A 26,508-nucleotide genomic window follows, 5' to 3' on the forward strand; every position below is an offset into this window, starting at 1 on the left:
CCTCCCGTTGTCCCATACAAAGCCTTAGAAAACTTTTCTAAGGGTTTGTATGGGACAACGGGAGGTACTTACAGTGCACGCATTTTCCGTCCTGTCATGCTTAAAGTGAGCGAAAACTGAGTGGTACCTAGTCACAGTTATGACACTTTGACAAACAAAGGGGAAAGAAGAGAGGAAAATCTCGGCTATCTTTTCGTAGACAAACGATAGCTGCCTCGTGAGAGACTTTTAAAGTTTCCTCCTCATTTAGTTCTTTCCTTGTCTACTCTAAGTGAGGAAATTCAAATTAAGAATCTCAAGTTGTATGCGAATGTTTTTCTTCCGAGATATTTAACACCTGGCGATTTCCAAAACGATAACACTTCCTCGTTTCTTCTACGGTAAACTTGTACGAAGCAAAATTTTTCATTATCCCTTTACCTCTAAATATTTCTTTAAATCAAATCAGCTTTAGTGGGTGAATTGTATCCGAAGAAATTTATCCGGCACCATAACGTTGAAAGTCCACTTATATGTGCAGGTTTCACGAAGACTTTTAGCCGACCTCTTCGTTATTTCGACCAAATGTTCGTGGTTGTATATTCCTATTTGACGATTCTATGAACATTATCCATGTAAAAATAGATATCCCAAAGTTTAACGTCAGTCGACTTACGTTTAAGATCAGGCCACAATGATAAGTGATGAGTCAGTTCTCAGGCAAATCAGAATCAATTCCCACGAATTGCTAACTTCTTTAGTAGAAGTGATTTCTTTTGCTAAGGTAGCAACTTAAAATCTAGTTGTAGTGGGTTTTTTAAGAGGTAAAATCACAGCCCTCTGTCTAAACTCACCTTGAAGCTTGTCAACCACGAGTTAGGCCTTTTCGGAAAAACGTCTCCAGTGTACAAGAAAATCCTTTACACCTTAATTAATTCTTATACATTATTTGCTGAACCTGTATTAATGAGATAATAAATCAACGTCATTATGCGGTGAACTTCCTTGAAATGTACATTCTTTGAGGTGACGACGAAATGACAGGCGGAGAAAACGAAATAAAATTAAACTGAAAATTAAGTATCTCCAATTCTTTATAATCTTAAAGTACCGCGTTGGAGTAAAAATGTATTTGCACTTTGATTTATGATGGATCGTTCCTTGATTGATAATCAGCCCTATTTAATAACAATCAATGAAATAAATTAGTTTTCTCTTTTAAACTTACTTAGGTTTTACATTCTAAAAGCACTCAGATCTTCGACGCTCATTTAACATAAAAAATCTCCTTGTTAACTTTGTGCATGTCATTCGCTATTTTTAACTTTTTACACCTATTCTCGCACATTGTTTTCATCCTTTTATAGTCACAGGATTGCTTCCGAAAGCTCATGGCTACTTTATATTTATTAATCACCTCAATCAGCGTGAAACTCGTAACTTCAGCATGTGAACTCCTATCGGCCACCAAGCCTTCTTTTCAGTTTACAGAAGGCAATTTTCATTTTAGTCTGTTAGTCACAAAGCCAAATGTATTATCATTCACTTATTGCCAGCTTTAAGCCGTGATTCAATTTTTTTCTTTTAACATCTTACTCAGTGCAGTCTGAATAAGTCAAAATGCACCCTAGATGTGAAAAAATAGCTGTCAAGTTTGCTTTCCTTTTTCTTTAACGAAGCACTTGTAATAACCTTGTGTAAGATGTTTACAACTCGTACAGTACACCCTATTACAATAGACGATGTACTTATTACAGTGAAATCCTCACACTAGTGACAATACGACACCAACATGAATTTTGATTTAAAACTAAGCACAAGATTAAAAATTGCTCACTTTTCTAACATTTAGGAAACTTACGATTCTTAGTTATGAGACATCATTTACCCAACCTTTTTTTCAAACTTCTTTTATTGCTTACGATTTTTTCCTTTTTTCCGTACTTACTTACATTTCAAATTCATGATCTGTCCTTGAGAATTCTGGCACTGATACAATTTGTTTTGCTTCTTTTAACCTATATCTATTACCGTTTTACTTACAGTGTACTTAATCAATGACATTGATTCGTATCTGTACAACTGAAGAAAAAGAGATTTGTATTGAACTCATTTAGTTATTCTTTCCATAACATGGAAATAAAACAATGAAAAGTAAAAAAAATTCAGCAAAAAAGACATTGTTGAGAATTAGTGTCAAAAGCATTTTGGTACAAGTCGCTTCCTAGAATTTTCCTTCTTCGATAGTGGCCTCGGATAGTGCTATAAATACATATACTTTAGCCAGCGGTCAGCGATAAAGAGAGGAGCACGTCAGAAAAAGGATAGCTTCCCAAAAAATCATTACAATTCAGTGAAATAAATTGAATTCTAAAATTAACGCCGTGAAACGGAATTTCTGAAGCGAAAAGAACCTTTTTGAATGACGTCTTCTTTAATTAAGAAATATTTTATGGTAAGGGTTCCAAACACTGCTCGCTTATCACTTGCTTGTAAGCGGCACTTCAAACAGGACTTTCGACACTTCGCGAGACGAATCTCTCTGATAAGGACAATAAAAAAATTGGCCGAATAACATCAAAAGGAAATGTTTACACCTTTTTGTTTTTGGTTTTCACCATAAATTCCTGCCTTTTTCCCGAAAAGTGAAGAGGTCTAAAAGTTGACTTTTTCGGTCTCTAAACCACATGGTTTTCTTTTAGGTATATTTCTAGAATCTTTCAGAATAAATCTATCTATCTATCTATCCTCAACAACCCTCTTTCTTTCCAATGATATTCACAACCACAAATGTTTATCACCATAATTGAGAGGTCTCACTTGTCACCAACAACTTTCTTTCTCCTTGGAGCATGGAAGTTTATTGCCAAGAGGAAAGTGTAAAATGGATTAAATAAGGGATTTATTATTCCACTGTTATTTTATTACCTATAGTATTTTAACTGTTTGTTAACGAAATATTTTTTACGAATTCATCTGAGCATCTTATCGATTGCATAGAGCGTGCGCAGAAGACGAAAGCAACACAGAACAAAAGATTGGATGCGCTTAAAGATCGTTTCTTAACAAGTTAAGTCTAAAAAACGAAAAAATAATCAAATTTTGGATCGCTCAACACACGGCCATGGCGTGTTGCGTAGTAGTTGCGTAGTACTGGAATTATAAGATCTGGTAAATAGGACTCAGTAACAACCCGTAATCAAACTGTCAGTCAACTTGGTTGGTTTCCTGATATAACGTTGTAATTTGCATCATTTGGCAAGTGCATTTATATTAAAATAATCGTTTTAACCCCTAAACAATCTTTTTTTCTCCCTTATTTCCCCCTTTGTTATCGTTAACATTAGCAAAAAGACTAAAAAAAAATCATTTTGGTGCTCTTTTGTGAGATCAGTGAAATAAAATTTTTCTTTATTTCGTTTAACTTTTTAAAACATTTGAACATTTGTTGAGGCTCTCAGCAAAAGCGAGCCAAAGAAATGGTGCTCATGCAGGGAAGCAAATTAAAGGCCGTCTGGTGTTCCAAAACTAAGCTCAGTGGATGAACAATGGCTATATCATGCAAACTTTTACTAATGATTTCAGTGTTTTCATTGACCTACAAAACTGATATTTCGAAGGAATCACGACTAAATATGACGTGGAATAAGTGGTAAAATCACTTTATTCATATAAGTTCTTCACTTCGCATGAAAATCGTTTAGTCCAGCACTGACCATGTAGAATAATTCATCTCAATTTTATCTCTCTGAAAATGAAATCAGTTAATATTGAATTAAGAAAATACCCCTAAAGGACCCTCTTTGATCACCTACTGCTTCAAAATAGAGTTTTCGAAATAACCCAATTATCTAATCTTTCGGGTTGTCCTATTTTTTATTCATGACCGCCATGCATCCGTTGGGTTCACCTGCAAGTCATTTAGGGCCATAAGCAAACCACGACGGCCATGACGACGTGGCAAAACAAAATATCTAACTAATGAATATGGGCAGAACAATAGCTCGGCAGGTGTGTTTTAAAATGTATGCATTTCTTAGCTGTCCTCTGCAAAATTACAACGTGAAGTCACCAAACTTTCCTCACCTAGGTTTCTGAAAATCCATCCCACGAACCATCCATCCCCCCCTGTCCTCAAGATACTAAAAAGTAGCAATGTCATTGTGAGAACAGCACTGCAACGAGCTCGAGATAGATAAAGAAACACAAATTTTATTGAATTAGATCGCAGCGAATCCAAGTTTTGTGTGAAAGTCGATGCATACGAATTATTCATTTACAACTCTGATGCCAGTTATTTTCCATTGAGCGGAAGGGGTCATATGGCAAACTGTGGAGCTGCGTCGGTGGGAGGGTATAACAGGGTTTAGAGTTAACAACTGAGTTGAAAACGTACCGTGAGAGTATCACAACTCTCGGTAGAGCTTGCTGAAGGTAGGTATACATAGCTATTGGACATTATTTCAAGAGTATTTCAGCACTGACTGATACAAAATTACACGAGATGTGAGAGATTTGTAAGTGTCAACTGAGAGTTTTCTACGTCATCACCTGCTAATTCGTTACCAGTCCACGGGACACTTATAGGACAAAATGAGAGCACTTTAGGGCCCGAAAAAACCGATTTTCAAGTTTTTTGAAATTTTTCTTCTATCGGAATTGGTTTGTACATATGATAAGCTTAATATTTACGCCAAAAAAATTGTCGTGTCACAAGCACTTTGAGTGATCAAACAGGTGGAGTCTTTGATCATGATCATTATTTACTGGCTTTATAAAGGTGACGTGCCTTGTATCTAGATAGAACTTGCTGCGCTTTTCAAAAGGTGTCTTGTTTATTGGTTGAACCTAAGTCCCACTAGATATCATGGTCACTTATTTCAGTAAATTCTCATATGTAGCTTTTTTGAGTTGCGTTTTTCTACTTCTCTTTTCATCAATTGAGAATTGTTATCATCATTTCTGCTTTGTTATACCATGCCTTGTAAACTATTGTTTTTATTCAAACAATGCTTCCCCTTACTTGCGCTAAATTGCGCATATCATAAATGTTAACAAACCATTGTAAATTAATCACGCTTATAACTCTTTGTAGTCACATTTATTAAAAACTCGAAAATTGTTATTCATTTTCCTAAAGACATTCATCTTCTTTAATCAGCTTATTTTACTTTGCCTCTACGTTATTTAAAAATGTAAAAACAATAGCTTCAAACAATATGTTGTTTGAAGTTATAATTTTCTTTACTAATTGCACCTTTTCTTCCATTTTACTAGCTCTTAATTCAATCATACATGCTTCCTTTGTAATTACTTTTTGTTCTCTTTTTAATCAGGATTTCAAAAGAAGAGCACTGCGTCATTTCTTACTCATCAAGACAAGAATACGAGAATTTGATTTTCAATCAGATAGTGCCTTTAGAAAATTCCTAGATTCTCCCAACCCTATGACCTCAGTAGTAGGGCGTATAAAACTGCGGACGTGTCCTACGACTGTCACGGTTCGCACCTTCGCCGAAAAGAAGGAGAGAGAGAGAGTACAGACTACACCAAAACAGCTGGTAGGTATGAAACACATGAATCCAACAACACTTTCTACTTAATTATAAAAACTTATGTTTCGATATGATGTCAGGGGTCTTTATAAATCTACTCTAAACTTGAAACCTAAGAAATAAGCTTGTATGGTCGATGACAAATCAGCCTTTAACTACTGAGGAATTTGCGAGGCAGAAATTTCTACCAAGCGTTTCGACTCATTCCTCGATACAAGAGATGAATAATAAGTTCTTAACATGTGAAAACCATCTGTCCTTTCGTTTTACCATTTATTTCTAAAGTATTAATCATGAAAGATAATGTTTGGCCAAGCCTTAAATGTTCGAAACATTCTTTTCCTCATAACAACCATACCTACTGTGAACGATACTAAGGTGTCTGGGATACTTTCCTGGACAAAACTACACGATTTCAAGAACATCAAACGTACTTCCATTTTGCAGAGAGCTGTCGACGTGACGTAAACATTTGGGCTTTTTTCAGCAATCGTGCGGGGTTTTTTCCCATTTCTAATTCCTAGTTTCATTAACCAGACAGAGAGCCGCTTATTTAAACAAAGTTCAGCCTTTTTTTTTTTTTTTTGGACAAAACTGCGCCCTAAACCATCCTCAATTTAGCTAAACCTTTTTTCTGAACAGTCATATTTGTGAACAGTGTCAGGAGGGCCAAAAGCTAACAGAGGAAGGACGTTTATTAAAGAAAATTAACCGCCCTACAGAGAGAGCCTGAGGCTCACTGATTGCCAAAAAACCGTGGTTTGGGTTACATCTCGTTTAAATAACCGGCTTAGATGGTCTTAGTGGAGTCAACCATTAACCGTAAAACGACAAAAAAAATTGCCGTAAGGCGTGAAAATTCACAAATTTTTACCGTTAGCCGTAAAAGCCATCACCTCATTTAGACCCTCAATGAAGACTGAACTCAGTACTGTGGAAAAAAGGGGAAATACCACATGACGACAAGACCGATAAGAAATTGTCTTAGATAATGCTCAGCCAATTTGCTTCCCAAATGACTTACTGATCCATACCCTCAAGGGCCCACCTAACAGGCGCGGTTTTGCTTACAAATGTAACTCATGGTACGAGCTTTTGAAGGTGTAATAAGGTTAAAGAACTGCATTTAAGTGCTTAATGTAACGCTTCTCCTTGCTTTGTTTGTTTGTTTTTTTTTCCTATTTGACCGTGAAGTATAATTTTCGTTGTTTTGCAGATAAAGCTGAATATTAATTCTTTTTGTTTTCCCATATTTTAGCAGGTGCAAACCATAGACGAGGCAATGTCTGTCTTATGGTTTTGCGCGCTCGCTGCCTTCAATATTGTCCTGTGCCGAGGTAAACCGGCTCAATATCTATACAATTGTGTGTTGCTTTGAGAATCTTCTGTTGTGCTAACAAATTAGAAGGAGATAAGTCTCTAAACTAGCTGATAAGAAATGCTTTTGTGACCGAGTATGTATAAAGGAGGATTTATGACTTGAAGCTTACGTTAAGGTGTTCCTTTTTCTAAAATAATTGTAGAGGTACGGGTTGAGAGAGATGATTTATCCCAAGATGTTAAGAATGAAAATGGTACAAGGCATGGATTTTTTTTAAAAACACATCAAAGCTACGATATTAATAACTATTTCTATTATTTTCTTCTCCTTTTTTCAATTATCAAGCCGCTTCATCCGATTGTGAGAATCCTCCATTAGACATATCTATCGTGATCGATCAAACAAAGAGCGTAGGAGCGGACAACTATGACGCCATGTTGGATTCGGTCATGGCACTCATTTCGCAGTATGATGTCGGTAGAGACAAGACACACTTCTCCATCGTAACCTATGCAAAAGATGCACAAGTTCGTGTCAGCTTTGATGACCCAAAATATCAAAGTAAAGCGGCCCTTCGTGCACTGATTGAAGAAATGAAGAAGAAGGACAAGTTGGGGAACCCGACGAGGACTGACAACGCCTTGAAAGTGGTCGGTGAGAAAGTGTTCGACGAAAAGAATGGAGATCGACCGGAATCACCAAATGTCATGATCATCTTCACTGATGGGGGAACGCATAAGAGTTCTAAGCCTTACAGCACCGTGTTACCAACTCTTGAGGTGAGAGCAGCAACTTTTGACTGATATGTCGTTTAATTCAGTTTTTTTCCGCTTTCAGTCTTCAAACTTAAAAGTGACATTTAAGGGATAGAATTTGCTCTTTCCAGAGACAGGTAAATTTACAAGTTTATTGCAAGCTTACAGCTGGTCGAGGAAAGCAATGGTTTGACGCATAACATAATTTTTAATACATTTCTGTCAAGAATACAACAATAAAAATGAAAACTGCATTACAGTAACTGAAAAGTATCTCAAAATTAATGTAAATGGGTCTTAACAACTCAACAATTATGAATTACCGTCGATTAAAACAAATAAGCGAGAAAAATTCGTGTGACTTGCTATACACCTTTGCAAGAAAAGAAACGAGATTACTGTATTAACAAACGTAAGAAAAAAATAAGAAATTACAATATTTAAACTAAAAGAATCAAAGCCAATTATTACAGCAATATGAATCATAACACCAATATTACAAAAATCGTTATGAGCCGAGTTTTAAAGAAAATTTCTTAATAAGATCAAGTAAATCAGTATAATCATTTGCCTCCAAGAGTTTTTGAAGAAAGACATTAAGAAAGTTATCTTGTTTAAATTTCTTTTAAAAGAAATACGATGCATATTTCATCGGGTAGACTATTCCCAGACTCACGCCGTTTCTTGAAAAGAATTTATTTCACTTGTCTAGTCCAGAGTACTCGAAGAAGAATTAACCTCTTAGCGATGAACTTGTGTTATGTCGGGGAATATTAGAACACAGCATGATGAATAAGTAAGCTTTCGCTTCCTCCCTTTTGTTTTCTTGATTGAACAACGTAAAATGGTCAAATGAAATATTTTGGTCTAATGGGGTGATCCTATGAAATCTTGCAACGCAGAAAAAGGGTGTACAACGTGTGGCTGTTGGAATTGGAAAAAGCATTAAGCAGTCAGAGCTGGAGACTATTGCTGGAGACAAGGATCGAGTCGTTAACGCTAAAAATTTTGATGACTTGAACAACCAGCTGGACAATATTCGGGAAGCTACTTGCAGTAAGTAGAATTTTTTTTTAACGATAATTTAAAACACCTGATAGAGCACTATTGGTTGATATCTCCAGAAGTTTCCAACTGATATTCTTATTATAATTATATTCTGATTGTGTAACAAAGTGTTTCCAGATGGATCCAGGGGTTGAACAAGTCTTACACCGTCACCAACAACTTCTTTAGGTGGCTTAAAAATTCAAAGTAATTAATCATATTAGGTTTTGAAACATCTTACGATGTGTTTTTACCAGCAGAAAATTTGTCGTAAAAATACCTAGTAAAATCAACTAATCTCCTCCATTATACTTCGTAAGTTGATTATTACAAGGGAGAACCTCCTAGAAAGATAGTCTAACCTACGCCCATTGCTGACTTAGACTTCAGTCGCCACTGACACAAAGTCGCAATGAAAGTCGCTCTCCCAAACCTTTTTTACTATCCTTGTATTTAAACTAATTCCAAACCAGCTCTACAAGCTTCTCAATCAGTCCGTCTCTCCCGTCGGCAACTATCAACCTTACAGGATGACCTCATCTTAATTAACAATAATAACGTACTCCAGAACTTTCGTAAACTTACAAAATACAGTTTCCATCGAATTATATCATAACTGCATCACCTATAGTATGTGCTAGAAGTTTGCAGAGGGTTGCATGAAAATGCTGCAGAATCCACATCTCGTGAAAAACCTTTCAGTAAATTTTCAGGAACATTTTCCGTTCATAACAAACAGAAATTTTCTCAAGTTTTATCTGAGCTCGAATGAAAATAAAAAAAACGTGTTTGGTCGAACTGCTTTCTTTTTTCGACTTCTTTTCCTCTCAAAAATAAAGACCCCTGGATAAATAGTTTGCATGGGTAGAAGATAGCAAAAGATGCAAAAATAAATCAAATAGGAGGTAATTTAGTGTTAACAACTGAGTTGAAAACGTAAATTGACCACCGTAAAGAGTTTAAAGGCTGACGTTTCGAGCGTTAGCCCTTCGTCAGAACGGTGGTCAATTAGCGTTTTCAACTCAGTTGTTAACACTAAATCACTGTTATACTCTCCCACCGACGCAACACCACAGTTTCTTTAGAAACTTACCCCCTTTATTCATAAATCAAAAAGGGACCAGAATGTTCAAGATTAGAGGATATCGAACATTATTGTTAGCTGTATAAACCACTGGGTATGCCAAGCTCGTTAAATTCTGAGAATTATTGCTTTGATATCATTTTTAGATATTGATGGAGGATACACCGAATGGAGTGAGTGGAGCAAGTGTTCAGCAACTTGTGGCGGGGGGGTGCGTCATCACTCCCGAACCTGCACCAACCCATCACCGAAAAATAATGGAAAAACGTGTATTGAACAGAATCTGGGTCAGGCCAAGGAATCTGAAAAGTGCAACACCAAGCCCTGCCGTAAGCATGATATTTAGTACTTTAATGGCTAACTTTGTTAACTGTACACTTTCTATACGTTACACATCCGGTTAGTAGAAAAAGACATAAATGTAGGCTGGGATTATCTTGAAGGCTTCATCCAACAACAATCATTCAAACTGATTTTTTCCCTTAGCTACACCTGGTGGTTATACTAAGTGGACTTCGTGGGGAAAATGCAGCGTTACGTGTGGCGGAGGAATTCAGGTACGGACAAGGACCTGTACCAATCCCCCTCCGGCTGGTGGTGGACCGACATGTATTGAGCAAAAACTTGGACTTGCGAAAGAAACAAAGAGATGCAACACCCAGCCTTGTGGTATGTGATGGCCGGTGGAAAGTAGGGTAGAATAATTAACAAATTAACAATTTCTGTTTATAATCTCTTTTCCATAACCCATAAGCAATGGAAAGGTAACTACTCATTAAAGTCATGATTTTTCTTGATATGTTGTAGAAGGCTCAGGAAAGTGGGTTTTCCTTTCAAAGTGAAACCTTTACCACCTCTATGATGGTACAGTTTTTTCCAGTATAGTATTCTTGATGCCAAAACGCTTTTTGTTACGATGCATGTTATCACAATCATTGCCGTCATTTTAGTTTGTGGTACTATATTGTAGACGCACAACTATATGAAATGAGTATGCTATCATTTGCAGGTACAGATGGCAACTGGTCTCCCTGGGGTGCCCCTGGTCCTTGTGATAAGACCTGTGGGGGAGGTACTCGAGTGAGAAAAAGAACATGCACCAACCCACCTCCATCTGGGGACGGTAAAGATTGTGCAGGAAGCAAAACAAAAAAAGAGCCCTGCAACACACAAGCATGTATGTTCCTGTTCAAAGGCATTGATACTTCGTCCTGTCGAATTATAGATCGAAGTTAAAAAATCGCAAGGGGAACGAAAATTTGGATAAAAGGCAACAGCCATAAGTCTTTTAGGCCTTAAATATGCTCACGGTTCGCGGAAATATATCGCCTCCAGTCGCATTCAATCCAAAAGAACATTTCCTTCATATTTTTTATTTACTGTTCTACACTTTTTTTTTTAAACTAGAGATGTAAGTCTAGGAGTTTAGGAATATTCCCTAGCAAGATTTATGTAAAGGGGTCAATGAAAATTTAAAAAGTGTGTTTTGTGTGGAATGAAATTCAGGGGAGATTAAAACCGTACAATTCTTGCACCACCTTTGGTTGTATTGACCCTAGCTAGTTTTACTCCCACTCCCTCCCAAAGGCCTAACCTTGGAGAAGGAGAAGCGATGATAAGCCTTTTTGCCATGTCATCTTGTTGAGCTTACAATTCATCTTTTCTAAAGCCCCCTTTCCCTTTATTTTTTTTTGGTTTATGATAAACTATCATATCAACATGACGAAATGGCAAGGAATTTACCTCATCGTACCTTTTTTATCATCAAGGCCCAACTAAAAAACCGGAACCACCTCCACCCAGACCTTGTAAGGAACATCTCGACGTTGGTGTCATTGTCGATTCCTCCAACAGCATCAGTGCTGGTGATTATAAAATAGCACGTGATTACTTAGTTCGGCTGGCTCAAAGACTAGAGGTTTCCGAAGCTGGAACACATATGGCGATCCTTCTCTACAGCTGGGAAGCACATCTCTGGCACAAGTTTGTACATTCTTGCTACATACAGAGCACGTCTGGGTTTGAAGCTGAGGCTGAACTTTCATTTTTTGGAGGGGAAGGGAGGGTGGGTTTTTGTGGGAGGGGGCTCGAGCCTGTAAATTTCAATCCGGCACAGTTAATAATAACTATATTACTATAAGATAGCAGTTTTGTTGAGGTTCGTAACGATGATGATAAAAATGGCATTGTCTATAGGTATTTGATTCAATTTTTCTTTTAAACTACATTTTTTAATTTAATTTGTTTTGCAACTGTTCTTAAAGCCAATTAAAGGAATTGAATAAATGACTTTCAGCCTACCTGAAATAATTTTCTGGGACATGTATTTTCTAATAGTCACGGTTTTCATAAGGCTTAAGTTTTACACGGTTTTTATATGAAAATGGCTGTTTATCTGCGCTGATTTCAGTTAGGAATGTCGTTTATTTTTTTATTCTTCATGGTTCGAAATGTCTTTCTGTGGTAGCGTCCATTTGATGAGCTGTTTAACATGCAGTTTCAACTTTCTTATTTATAGACAGCGTTAATCTTGTCCTTCACTAGCTAGACTTGTTTCTTCTCTCCTACACCAATCACTTGAACAAGAACTGTTCCACCTCGCATTCCTTAACGAAATGAGCCCAGCTCCTTCAGACGATCGCCCCTGAACATTCCTACAGCAAAACGTCTCTAATACTATAACACTTTCCTCCAAAGACTCGCACAACTCTCTTCCTTCAGCTCATTTCCGTCATCAATGCTTTTCAGATTTACCGATCCGCAAAATATTAATGCACTAATAGCCAAAGCCAGAAGCTTGCCGCATATTCAAGGTGGAACAAGAACAGACAGAGCTCTAGAACTAGCTGCGGAGGAGTTTTTCGGTTGGGACAATAGTGGAGACAGGCCCGATAAACCAAATGTGCTACTTGTGCTGACTGATGGTGACACAAACGAAGGGAGTAAGCCATTCAGTCAAGTTATTCCTCCTTTGAATGTGAGTCATCTTTCAAATAGCAGATCGAAACACTTAGATAGACTCGAGAAACTAACCATGTAAGCTCTTAAAATTACTCAATCTCTAACTAAAAACTCTTTTTAGGAAAAGATGTGAGGGTAAGGGTGATTTGGCCAGATCTCAATTTCAAAAATGAGTCCTCGGATTTCAAACATCCCTAAAACTTACCTCTCTATTTTTGCAGGATGCGAACGTAAGGAGAATTGCTGTCGGAATTGGAAGTGGAATAGATATCTCGGAGCTTAGACAAATTGCGAGCTCCAATAATGATGTACTTCAGGTTTATGGCTACTCACAGTTAATCCCTAAACTAGAGTCCATCATGAACTTGGCTTGTGGGAATCAGTATCCAGGTTGGTTGACTAGAACTAATGGAAAAACGTAATGTAAAATCAAGAAATTATGTGACATCGTCAACAACCGTAACTAATTTAGTCTAACGTAGTCAGCTGAATACCTCTTTAAACTTCCTAAAAAAATTAACTTTGTTCAGCAAAAACTACAATTATCATCAACCTCTTTTCTGATATCGATTGGAATTAAATTATGTTCAATTTCTTAGATATAGACTCAGCAAATGTTTTTTTTTAAGCTACAATTTTGGTTATTTAGAAAATTAATACATTTCGTTGCATCTCCCAAAAAATCAGTATTAACAAAGTTTGTTTATGTTTATGACACCTGTTTTACTTTGGTTTTACCTCAATAGGTAATTGTGGCAATTGGGGCTCCTTCGGAGGCTGTAATAAGAACTGTGGTGGCGGAATTCAAGTTCGCTCGAGAAGTTGTCCGGGAAACAGTCTTCATTTGAGGAAACAAAAACAGCATTGTGCCGTCAATCCTTGTCCAGGACAAGGTAGGTATTTTAAGTGGTATTAAATTCTCTTTTCAAAGATTGAAAAGGACTCTCCTTATAAAAATAATCATCATTTATTACAATGAAAGATTTCTGATATACAGTGACAGAGATGTTAGCAGTCGTTGAAGTAGTAGTAGTAGTAGTAGTAGTAATAATTGTAGTAATAGTAGTTTATGTGAATGAAAGTGATCCTCGCAGTAATGTGCACTACTTGAGCAATATTGAAAATAAGGCCTGAAAAAAATTCAGCCCTGAATTTTTTCAGGCCTTATTTTCACTACTGCTCAAGTAGTGCACATTACTGCGAGGATCACTTTCATTCACGTCTTTATCCGCAGTTCAAATATATGACTTTCATATATTCTTAGCCGTTTAATAGTAGTTTATATAGCTAAGATATATCAAAAAATCAACTCTCAAAAAGATAACTTCAAACCTTCTTGTTTTGACATTTGGTCCAAAGCTGGATCTATTTCTATGGCGCTTAGATGCTTCTTTGTAAAAAATAGAAAAAAAATATGTAATAAGGGAATAACATGACTTTTTTCGGGAATATTGTTTATTTGCGCCCGCGTAGTGTCATTTGCGGCCCGAGCGTTCGTGCTCGGGCCGCAAATAACACTACGCGGGCGCAAATAAACAATATTCCCGAAAAAAGTCATGTCATTATCATTATTATCAATAAACAAGGCCAAATGATATCAAGAATGCGAGTTTTAATAATACAAGCTAAGTGAATGACGAATTCAAAGTCACTTCAAATCATCATGTAAGTGTTGATTGAACAAGCTATTAGAATTTCCGCAGTAATTCATTTAGCTCAACCGGTGTTACACAATTGAAGTCAACTTTCAGCTTTCGTTTGTCGCACCATTTCTCCAATTTTTTGATCCCCCACGAAGTGGCTCTCTTTGTATTTTCCGCCTGACCTTTTGCTTCTAATTTGTCCAAATCTTCTAGCCCCAAATCTGAGTTTTGACTGCTAATTTCTTCCATTACTTTAGTTTTCGCTCGAAGACGATTCGACGACTGAAAAAACTGCAGTTCAAAACCGGAGTTTCGCAAATGAATGGTTTTCCCGCTTTATGCTTTAACATAAACGCTTTATGCTTTAACAATGGTTTTCCCGCTTTAGTGGTTCAACACTAGGCTTACTCTAATTGGTTAAAATCCATCGGATGATGAAGCAAGAACCAATCAGCTGTAGGGCTGATAATGCATTAGCAGCCCGCTGTCAGTCTTTTGCGGCCCGCTGAGCATGTGTTTTGAAGAGGCCGATTTTCTATTTGGCCGCGTATATTGATAATAATGGATGTTATCCATGTTTGAATTTATGTAAAAAAGCAGCAGAAATAAGACAGTTTACTAATTTTTTGGAAAAATTCATCGTGACAATACTCATAGCTAAAACGTTCCAGGTACTCTGCATTGTTAACACAGTGCTTTAATATAGCTTTCGCCAGTGCGGCACGCCAGTTTTGAGATATTCAAATTGATAGATATCCTTCCATGCGGTTTAGTTCATAATACACTATATAGTTATATGAAAAGTTCCGGAAAAAACTTTTATTAATCATCTGAAGTCCGCAAATTCTGCCGGAGTATCAACTTTGGCCAGCAGATTGATGCTAGGCCATTTCAAACGACTTGGCTGTTGCGTTGTGATAGTAGTAATAGCAGTAAGTATAGCTTCAGTGACGACCTAGTTTTTTAATTGATCATTCTTTAGAGCCTTGTGAAGACCATGCAGGAAATTGTGCAGTCAGAGCTGCTGCAGGAGACTGCTGGAAGACCGCTAATGTACCTTCAAGCAGAACCTTGTGTTACGTTGGCAGGACTTTCCCTTTGTGGAACACTTGTCCAAAGAGCTGCAGACGATGCAATGGTATGAGTAAAAAGGCAAAAAATTGCCATATTTAGCTTTCTCCCCTTTTTGTAGTCTTCTTATCATTTTCATTCTTTAAATTTTTCCTTTTCCTTTATCTTATTTTAATTCACTAATTTCCTTCCTACCCTTGATATTCTACGTGTATGTTACTTACCATCCCCTCCCTCCTCCTCTTTTTCTTCTTCGTCCCCTTACTATTCCACTTGTTTCATTCTTTAACTTCTGTACGTCTTTTTCTTCTCTTTAGTTGATACCTCATGCCAAGATAGTGATCCCTATGTTTGTCCTTGGTGGTCAGTAGCTCACCGCAATTCGATGAAATGCGGTTATTCATGGCCACAAGGCGGGTTTCAGAGGTACAGTCTTGGAGGTAAGCAATGAAACCTTAAATACAATAAAAGCTACTTGAAGATGCACATTTAGAAAGCGGAGGAATGTTGCGACTTCTTGTCCCTTGATTCCACGGAACGAAGGCTAGTTAAAATCAAACAATTTTCCGGAGCTGGGAGTGACATGAAGTGACAGGTTATAATTACAGGAGATACTAATTAAAGAAGCCCCTGAGCATTTGAACTCGAACAATTGTTCTTGAATAAGAACACATAGGGATCCTTTATATAGTCACGACCGTAATTGGTTGTGTTTGCTCATCGGCTACGAGCTCATCAACGGTTTGACATAAGTTGGGACAACTGCGAGACCTTTTTAGGAGTTAAGAATGTTAGCATTGTTACCGGAATAATGGCCGAGGACGAAGGTTTTTATCATTTGTCGTCTGCTACTTTAGACACAAGGTCACCAGTCCAGCGAATTGTTACGGCATTTGGCGGTAGAAATGATTCTGGACTTACAGTAAAGATTACACTGCTGCATAGGTTTAAATCGGAGTCGGAAAAAAGCGGCAGCTCTAATACAAAACGAATGAACAAGAGTGTTTTTACTGTGTGTGTTTTTTATTATTTTTATTTTGTCCCTTTTATTTTTTTTATCGTGAGGATTAACAGGTTAATTTGATCGACACTAGCTTTGTCAGGCTAGCATTTGGATTTGATATTGTGTTGAATTGCGAATGCAATGACTAGTCCGACTGGCCTTTTTTCTTCCTTCAGACATGTGCAAGAAAAGCTGTGGCAAATGTAGTGGAGGCGGCGGCGGCGGCGGCGGCGGCGGAGGAGGAGGAGGAGGAGGAGGAGGAGGAGGAGGAGGTAGGAATTCATAATATTATTTTATTGGAAGCAGCAACTCGCCTGCTTCCAATTATTTCATCACAAGTACACTTCTATTCTTCTTATTTATATGAAGCTGTGAGTATGAAAACAACGATTGAAAAGAACTCAGATGTAAAAATCACTGCATTCCTTTATCATAACTTTTTTATGTAGTAAAATGCAATGAAAATAAAACGAATTTATCCTACACCCAAGCCTTACTCCAAGTGGTAAAACACTGGAACCTCTGTGGCTACTCCACATCAACCACCCAATGGGTAGCAAAGTGGACTCGATCAATGCCTTTATATTTCAGCGTTTATGTTCTAGTAACTACAATTTCCTTTGCTTGTTTACCTGCCTCTTTTTGTTTTTTTATTTTATTCTGCATCTTGTAGTGTGCCAGGATCGACTGGGCATAGTATGCCTTGGGAAAGTCCGGTTTCCAGGTTGCGGTAACTCTTTTGTGAAAGGTCAGTAACGATGAGTTCTGGCCGAGTTCTCCTCCTCACTAGCAGATGCATCTATTGCAGCTTCAAATAAGCTGCCCAACGTTCACCCCTTAAGGCAAAAGTCGTAATATCAAATGTTGCTGTCGGTCGAATTTCAAGCTTAAATTAAGACAGTCCCCGTGTGGTATTATCGGTCACCATACAAGTGAAGGGGAAACATAGGCCGCGAAAAAACACCTTCTTGGGCCATATGTTACAACAATACGTTTATTTTGGTTTTTAAGACCACGAAATTAACACAAGGTGCTGTTAGTTCGCTGATCCAGAACTGAAAATCACTCTTGATTTTGATTTTTCCCGTAAAAAAAGCTTGGTTGGGTTTTATTGTATCACATTGCGATTCTGAAATAGTCTGAAATAAGAGGCCAGTGTGCATAAAAAAAATCACACGAACCCCAAGTTATCGTAAGGTTATGCCACACAAAATTTCAGATTATGTGGGTGTTTGAGGTTTCATAGAGTAACCTACCTGTTCTAATATACTCAAGTCCACAAACAGATAAAACTACGCGAGGTTCTTGAACAGTTCTGGTTATTGGGAGTCAAGAATTCCTCATTTGAAAGCCCACTAGGAGAGATGAGAAAAATTAGAACCAATATTGATACGTCATAAGTAAGCGGCCAATCTGTTAGGCAATTTTTGATTTTATCGAATCTTCCGTACACTTAAAAACATTTTCCGTTTGATTTAGTTACACTTTGGTGTTTTAAAACTCCAAAGATGTCTTGATATCTAATTTACTTTTTCACCGCTGAAATCAAAATTTTTTTATTTTTAGAGCATAGTTTTCCTTTAATCGCGTGTCGAGTGTCACAGTTCTTTTAACTCCTTGAACCAAGCGATTTCATGTTGTTAAATATGCCCTGGAATCTGTTTTGTTGGGAGGAAACCTTTAGATCACTTACTATATCTGTAATATTAATACCAGGCCCATAATATTCTCTTGACTGGTCTCTCTTCTTCCTTCAGAAATGTGCCAAAAACGCTGTGGACTTTGCAGCGGAGGTAAATATTGGTCTCATACCATTACGACTCCCTCGTGATATATGAAACAAAAATCCCCTTTTAATTTGTGGCTGTCACAGCAAATAAAACCAAGGGGACATTTCCGAAATGACAAACTTTTGTCGAAATTCATTCCTTCTTCTCCCTTCAATAAATAAATCTGGTTTGTGGAACTGTAAAACTTTCCCGGAGTATTAAATTATCGAGAGATCCTTTTTTGCCCCAGTGTTACTTATGACTGAAATCAAAGCACCTCTTTGTCAAATCGACAGATTGGTGGGACAGTGTCAGAGAGAGATGGACATCATGTTCCATCCAACGGTTTGTAACCGCAAAATACACAAAGAACATTTCCTGTAAACTGTAATCCTAAAAAATTTCACCATTGCTTTGCAACCCTTTCTCTTCTGTGTACAAGAGCATGTGATTAATTCTTTTAAATCCCGCGTTCGACCATTATAAAAGCAAAGTTGGTTTTATGAAAAAAAATATTAAGCTAACCAAAATATGATTATCATCGGGCGGTATGCCAATTGCTTTCGCGACATTTATTTGCGGTAGCGAAAAAATTACAGATGTGTAAAAGTAGCAGTCATCCATCGAACATACAAGAAAATGGCTAATTCAGGAAGTATTCATTATCATTTTGGGCATTACTACTTTTTTAATTCAGTTTAATCTACTACTCTTTTATCTTAGGCGGTGGCGGTGGTGGCGGCGGTCATGGTGGCGGTGGCAGCTATGGAGGCGGCGGTCATGGTGGCGGTGGCGGCTATGGAGGCGGCGGTCATGGTGACGGTGGTCACGGCGGCGGGCATGGAGGCGGCGGTTTTGGCTTCGGAGGCGGTCGTCCTGGCGGATTCGGAGGCGGTCGTCCTGGCGGATTCGGAGGCGGTCGTCCTGGCGGATACGGTGGCGGCCGCCGTCCTGGTGGATTCGGCTTTGGACGTTGATTAAAAAAAACTGACCGTGGACTATAGTGATTACATCGTAATGTATAATCCATATTACTTAAATAAAATAGTTCAGTATCGACCGTGTGCATTCGAGCCTAAAAAGCTGTATCTGATAAACAAAGTGAAGGTTTAACTTTTCCTTGGTTCAATGTAAGTTTTTCGGGAAAGAGAAAGAAACCTCCGACTTTTAAACCGCGCGACAAGAATTCCTGGTGGAAAAAGAATTGAAAGTTGTATAATTATTTATACAACTCATAAAACTCTCTTCCAAATTTAAACCCAATTTTCTGTCACGTACTCCAATTTTTTACTGCTCAGTGTTTTAATGAGATTCGTGAAGGTGCAGTTGAGAATTCCTCTGGGATAGAGCGCCAAGCTGCTGTCATCTTAAATTTTCCAACGGAATTTTGAGTTCAATGTTCAATGCGTTTGCGTTTCGGAAAGCTGTCTGGTGACTCACTCAGCCAAAGCGAAACCCCGCATTATTCTAGCCGCAAACGTTTTCTCACTCGCACAAATTTGGTAATTGCGTATGTATCACAAAAATAAATCGAATTTGAATTTCGTCTGCATGTCTGCACGCTATTGTCGTGTGATCACGTTTGTGTCTAACAACTTTCGTGAGTGGGTGCAAGTAATTTGGCATACATCACTTACACGTCAACTTTTGATGTACACATCAGAGGTTTTTCATGCCGACTGCAAAAGAGTCATAATGTAAACCCCCTTAATTAGAGTTTATGATAAAATACCGACTTAGTACATGTTTCATGGTCGCAAAACTACTTTTTATGAGGCACTCAGATCATTTGTTTTCGACCTTGGCAGTTTGTTGACGATTCAGCCTTTCCTTTTTGTTAGTTACGAATAACTGATAATTCTCTTTCTCCATATTTGAATTTCAGATTTCAGGTTATCCGATCATGAAAATATCAGTCAACAAGAGGAATTCAATGGAAATGGGAAATATAATCTATAATCTATATTATAAAGTATATAGTAAATACTACATAGAGCTATATGAGCTAGTAATTGGGAGAAATAAATCTTGAAGTTGCAAGTGAAAAAGGCTCTGAAATTCACTTTTTTGCAGAGGTTTAAACGACTTAATACTGAGTTCGAAATGCATAGATTCGCTGGCTAAGTACAAAAAACAAAGGAACCGGCGGTCTTTGCTGAGGACGATCTTGTTTGTATAGGTAATCACGTGACTTCGAGTGTAATTTGGAATAACTAAGCACGAGTAAATTTTTTCAAATGAATGAAGGGGTAAGTTTCTAAAGAAACTGTGGTGCTGCGTCGGTGGGAGAGTATAGCAGGTAATTTAGTGTTAACAACTGGGTTGAAAACGTAAATTAGCCACCGTAAAGAGTAAAAAAGCTGACGTTTCGAGCGTTAGCCCTTCGTCAGAGCGATTAGAGGAATTGTGGGTTGTGTATGGATTTATATGTAGAAAGTGGAGCTACGCCATTGGTGGGAATATGGTGACGAAAAAACAGGAATAAATTAGTTGAATGAAAAGCGCTCGTTAATTCCGTGGGGATTAAGGGTGCCGATTTAAAATATAAATTTTTGTTCTAGTGTTTTACGGCTTTCCGAACTGCCTAGATGTAAGGAAAGGCCGCAAACTGCCATATGCTGTTTAGCGATCGACAGGCAGCACTACAAACGGCCGAGAAGGAGAACACGGATCGCATTCCTTTTACTCTTACATTTCACCCTCACAACCACGCAGTTAAATCTATCATTCTTAAAAATTTTAAATTACTCCAAAACAATTCAGAGACTGGCACTATCTTTTCGCAACCCCCACTTATTTCATTCAAACGTGACAAAAACATAGGCAACTTTTTAGTCAGGAGTTCATTTCAAACCAATGACCAATCTGGAACTTTTAAATGCGCTCGCTCACGATGCAAAACTTGTCCTTTCATTCACAACGTAGAGAAAATATCGGGACCCAAAAGATCCATTAAGATCATTGATCACTTTACGTGTACCTCCGCCAATGTTATTTACTGCATAACTTGCACTTATTGCAATAAGTTATACATCGGCGAGACAGGAAGACGACTAGGTGACCGATTCCGAGAACACCTTCGCGATGTGGAAATAAATGACAAGGACGCATCCAAGCCAGTCGCTAGACACTTTAATCTTCCTTATCATTCTAAACAGCATATGGCAGTTTGCGGCCTTTCCTTACATCTAGGCAGTTCGGAAAGCCGTAAAACACTAGAACAAAAATTTATATTTCAAATCGGCACCCTTAATCCCCACGGAATCAACGAGCGCTTTTCATTCAACTAATTTATTCCTGTTTTTTCGTCACCATATTCCCACCAATGGCGTAGCTCCACTTTCCACATATAAATCCATACACAACCCACAATTCCTCTAATCGCTCTGACGAAGGGCTAACGCTCGAAACGTCAGCTTTTTTACTCTTTACGGTGGCTAATTTACGTTTTCAACCCAGTTGTTAACACTAAATTACCTGTAAATTTTTTCAGACTAACAAAATTTGTGGTCTTTGAAAAAGTTAAAAGTGCTTATTTATTCCAAACTGTACGAGAAAAATCATATGATTACGTATTAATAATATACATGACAAAAATACAAGATAGCTTATCATAATTATGCAGAGGCAAACGCGCGCACCAAGTGCAAAAATAATTTATTCAAATCCCGTAAGTGACATTGTGCGCTCGATCAAAACAACCGCGTACGATCAAAACAATAATATACAATGATATTTTCACATCTTTACGGCGCAAAAAAATTCAAAGTTCAGCTAAACAGTTAGAGGAATTTTTCAGTGTGGTTTGTTACTTCTTTGCATTGAATTTACTATCTTCTGCATTGAATTACCTGAAAACTGTATTTATCTTAAACAATCAGAAGCTTGTGATTCAATTCAAGTCCCTTTTCAGTCCATTTTTTTTTAATTCACCTTTTTTTAAGGTCTTGATGGACCGCCACGTTGTCCAAACGAAAGCAAAATAACAAAATGGAAATTGTCCAATGTTTCTTGAAGATTCGCTTTCCAAGATCCCGTATCTATTTGTACGTAGGCTTATTCTAACGGCTCTCAGTTTTACGTTTAGGGTTAAAACAATCAGCTGAAGGCAGTTTAAAAGAGGTTTTAAAGAAATCACTTTTTTGATCATCATTTAATTATTCAGGTCCTGGACATTCAGTTTTATGAAATTTTTTCCGTGCATGTTGATGTACAAAAGACAATGGAGTTTTTTTTCACTCGCTTTTCAGCAGTTGTGTCAAGTCTGCCGTCACCTTTTGTTATTTGGCATTGCTTATATAGTATTGTAGTCAAAATGTTAGGTTTTTATGTCCCAGAGTTGTTCAACGTTTCAACTCTTCCTTGTGATTCCAAGGTTATGAGAATAGATTGTTTTATCTGTTGTTAGCTGCTAACTTTACGTAACAAAAAATCCTCCTGTGTAATTTATAAGGAAATGCACAGCATTTGGAGGGGGGTGCTACCAATTGGATCCTGGGAGTTTAAAACTTACCTTCTTTTTAAGATAAAATTACGATTCTTTACTTAGAGGCGTTGAAATTGACGTAGTTACGAAATTCATAAGTTTCTACTCACAATCCTCAACATCGACGAAATATCTTTTGATCGAGACGAACGAGACACAGAGATTGTTCCTAGTTTCTAATCGCCTTATCGCCTACGCAAATGTTACAAGTTCAAACAATTACAAATAAGCGGCGTTTTCACACAATATGGGAGGCCGACTTTTTAAATCAATATTTCAACAATGTGAAACAAAGAAATTCAACTACTGAGAATTTATCTCCAAGTGTTGCAAATTAGTTCTAGGAATCAATGTACCGTTAAAAAGATAAAAAGTTACTGAATATCTTTTTGTGGAATTTTACTTTCCACAATGTTGTTATTAGTTCTTACGGAAAAATAAATCATTTTGTCAGTCTGTCAACAATGAAGGGTGAAGTTTCTAGGTTTCTGCGCTACGTCGGGTTGCAGTTGTTTGGAATGTGGGAGTAATTTGTAGTTTTATTTCCATTTAAAAGTTGTATACACTTCTAAAGCCTTCATTATTTATCCGGCTGCGCTGGAAGAATCGGCAAGGTAAGATTTTATCGCTTCCTTCGAAGAAGTTATGTCCGATGTTGTACTTTGAATAAATTTTATTTAGCAAGATTCAATGTACAAAGAGTGACTTTGTAATCGGGAGAAGCTTAAAGGATGACATGTCAGATTAAGGTCTGGATGGTATTTTTCATTATGAAGCAAGAATATTGCCAAAGCAAGACATAAAAGAAAATTCATTGGATAAGTCGCTTATCGTCTAAAATTATTCTTATTATTATTCGCTTATTCGTCGCTTATCGTCTAAAAACACTTGAGTCGCAGTTTTATATTAAAGTTTTACCCCTCAGTTTTTAAAAGAAATGCACTGATGTGGTCTACACAAAAGAGAAAAGCTCAAAAGTGCAAAGTCTGAATACAAAGAAAAATTCCATGAAATGGAACTTAGCAGTATGAAAACCAAAACGAGTAAAATAATCTGTACCGTGAAATTTATAATTTAAAGATTCAGCAAAAGATCAATCGACAGATCACCGTCTTGTATGGAATTAAACGAGTTACGTGGCATTGGTGATGTGTTGGCCAGTTCGAAGCCTGTCGAGATGGGGGGCAAGTAGACCGGAAAAATGCACATAATAGGAGGTTTCTTTTTTATCTAAGTTAAATTTAAGAATAGTGCATGAACATGCACGGGCCTTGTATTGGTATCTGATGAACTAAGCAGAATCCCCCTTCACTGCTCGTTCAGGAGTAGCAATTTTGTTTCATTCTTTCCCTTTGTGACTTTAAAAAAATAATATATTTTGTTTTACTCTCTAGGGATCAAGGATTGATAATACATGTATGTTACGTTTAAAAATGATATCAACAGGAAGCAGTTTTGTAGTACAGTGATTTGATGATTTCCTTTCATTTTCCAACAGATGCCAACCGCAGGCAAGGACATTATTGGCTTGTGGCTTATCGTGTTGGCTGCAATGAATCTTTCTCAAGGTAATAAGGTTATAATCCATTCCACTATGATAATAGGTTCCTCTCACCTTTGATGATAAAAAATACGTTCTTATCTATAGTCAGAATTCTAAAAGTTCACACAAATTCCCAAAACTGGTTTCTTAGCTCAGTAATCAGAAGCGCTCAACTAATCGGCATATGTAGCCACTGGCTCTACACTCGTCGAAGCCTTCTTCTGCAATGACGTTCGATTCACTTCAGTTAACGATCTGTAAAGAACGATTTTTCACATCTTATATATTCTATGAGAGAGATACTAGGCTTCCATGTATTCCGGGTTTATAGCCCTGAATTGAAAGAAATCTTTGGTAAAGTATGCTCGGCAAAGAGATTGATTTCTTACAGGTCACTTCATTGAAAGGTTCACCAAAGATGAGTTTTTAATGCATTTTTCTCTTTACTTAGCCGCCTCATCCGATTGTGAGAATCCTCCATTAGATATATCTATCGTGATCGATCAAACAAAGAGCGTAGGAGCGGACAACTATGACGCCATGTTGGACTCGGTCATGGCACTCATTTCGCAGTATGATATCGGTGAAGAAAAGACACACTTCTCCATCGTAACTTATGCAAAAGGCGCAAAAGTTCGTGTCAGCTTTGACAACCTAAAACATCAAAATAAAGCGGCCCTTCGTGCACTGATTGAAAAAATGAAGAAGAAGGACAAGTTGGGGAACCCGACGAGGACTGACAACGCCTTGAAAGTGGTCGGCGAGGACGTTTTCAACGAAAAGAATGGAGATCGACCGGAATCACCGAACGTCATGATCATCTTCACTGATGGAGGAACACATAAGAGTTCTAAGCCTTACAGTACCGTGCTACCAACTCTTGAGGTGAGACCGTAAAACTGACAGTCTAAATCTCGTCAGTTCGACTCACATACAAATGGTGACGAACGGCGTTGGAGAGCGGCCCATTGCATTTTCTTGTATACAATACCCCAAATCAACTGGAAAGAATTATAAATATTCATTTACTTTTTATTGTGTTACTTCCTCTAATGATTGTTCATCGCTTGCCTTTTGCAAGCGCCATGGCAAGGTCAAAACATCACGTCGTAGCTTCCCATCGGCTAAAAGGTAGTAATTAGTCGACTGTGGATTGTTTACATCTCTCCGATGAGATAGCTTGGGATTTTCTTTGTTAATCGTTTTTATCAACTTGTACAACTGATAAAGTGACTTGTAGATGAGGAAACAGTTGAAAATTTCTTCTTCACAGACTAACAACAATTTACTCATGTAACTGGTCTGAAAAAGAAAAAATAAAACCTCAGCGAGTATTAAGGCCTCGCATTCCAAGTACTGAGTCGGTGCTTGGGTGCAAGGCAAATTTAGTTGGATTCTTGTTCCCCATGAAAAAGGAAACCTGGTCGCGTTATTGTAGACGCCGTTCGATGGACAGGCTTTAATAGCAGTTTATCATTTAAGATCAATTCATTGCTGGTCAGAATTTTTCACTTTGCAGATGCTATGGCAAGCTCTATCTTGCTTCTTATTTCTGTCCCACGTCAGTTTGTCACCTTATAATCACACATATAACGGCTAAAAAGCAATTGATAGAAAGAGGGACGAAAAATAAGGCTCATAAGAGCATCTCTCCACGCAGGAAAAAGGAGTACATCGCGTGGCTGTGGGAATAGGTAAAAAAATTAAGCAGGCAGAGCTTATAACTATTGCTGGAGACGAGAATCGAGTGGTTAATGCCAAAAATTTTGAAGACTTGAACAACCAGTTGGACGATATTCGCAAGGCTACTTGTAGTGAGTATCATTTTAATTCAATTAAATAAAGATGAATGGACTTAAATTATTTTTTTCCGTCTGCTCTTACTGCTACATCCTATAACATTGACTAAAAGACAAATTCTGATGTTGAGGATGTAGTTTTGGAAGACACCACGCCACCGAGAAAAAGACACTATTCCGACTTCATCCTAACTTTCCACGGGAAAGTGGCGGCAACTAAATGGTATTTGCTAGATTATTTGCTAAAGGACTATCTTATGACAGCTTATTAAAAGTGAAGTTTGTCTTCAAGCCCGATGGCCCAGCATGGCCAGCCAGAGCTTATCACGGTTTCCTTAGCATGAAACCACTAAGAGTGACCAAATCCCTCCTAGGATGGGATTCTAGTTCAGCGTAAGGTTACCCCCAGCATTTCATCAGGCATCTCAGACAATTCGCTGGTAGTCATTTATACTCCTGGCTGGAGAGGGACACTGTCAGGGTAAAGAGTTT

The 26,508-nt window shown here is 37.7% G+C and overlaps 1 protein-coding gene across 6 annotated transcripts in view; it reads left to right on the forward strand.

Moving 5' to 3' along the window:
* The first annotated feature begins 5,372 nt into the window (after positions 1-5,372).
* LOC113678896 (uncharacterized) overlaps positions 5,373-26,508 on the forward strand; it is a 31,023-nt gene continuing 9,887 nt past the window's right edge. Inside the window, exons 1-19 of one of the 6 annotated variants that reach the window (XM_089179900.1) lie at positions 5,427-5,540; positions 6,793-6,871; positions 7,201-7,634; positions 8,513-8,666; positions 9,888-10,070; positions 10,228-10,410; positions 10,751-10,918; positions 11,511-11,724; positions 12,490-12,718; positions 12,924-13,092; positions 13,449-13,595; positions 15,328-15,483; positions 15,734-15,856; positions 16,596-16,686; positions 17,091-17,167; positions 18,177-18,212; positions 18,912-18,926; positions 18,960-19,202; positions 20,074-20,236. In XM_089179900.1, the coding sequence (XP_089036026.1) occupies positions 5,427-5,540; positions 6,793-6,871; positions 7,201-7,634; positions 8,513-8,666; positions 9,888-10,070; positions 10,228-10,410; positions 10,751-10,918; positions 11,511-11,724; positions 12,490-12,718; positions 12,924-13,092; positions 13,449-13,595; positions 15,328-15,483; positions 15,734-15,856; positions 16,596-16,686; positions 17,091-17,167; positions 18,177-18,212; positions 18,912-18,926; positions 18,960-19,165 (2,778 nt within the window). In that variant the 3' untranslated portion in view covers positions 19,166-19,202; positions 20,074-20,236. Of the gene's footprint in view, positions 5,541-6,792; positions 6,872-7,200; positions 7,635-8,512; positions 8,667-9,887; positions 10,071-10,227; positions 10,411-10,750; positions 10,919-11,510; positions 11,725-12,489; positions 12,719-12,923; positions 13,093-13,448; positions 13,596-15,327; positions 15,484-15,733; positions 15,857-16,595; positions 16,687-17,090; positions 17,168-18,176; positions 18,213-18,911; positions 19,203-20,073; positions 20,237-23,230; positions 23,289-24,172; positions 24,243-24,668; positions 25,103-25,877; positions 26,032-26,508 lie in introns of those variants that run through there. The other 5 variants (XM_089179896.1, XM_089179899.1, XM_089179897.1 and 2 more) reach the window with 5 other exon arrangements.

Source organism: Pocillopora damicornis, chromosome 8 (genome assembly GCF_964200805.1).
Source record: "Pocillopora damicornis chromosome 8, jaPocDami1.2, whole genome shotgun sequence".
In the NCBI taxonomy this organism is placed as follows: Eukaryota; Metazoa; Cnidaria; class Anthozoa; order Scleractinia; family Pocilloporidae; genus Pocillopora; species Pocillopora damicornis.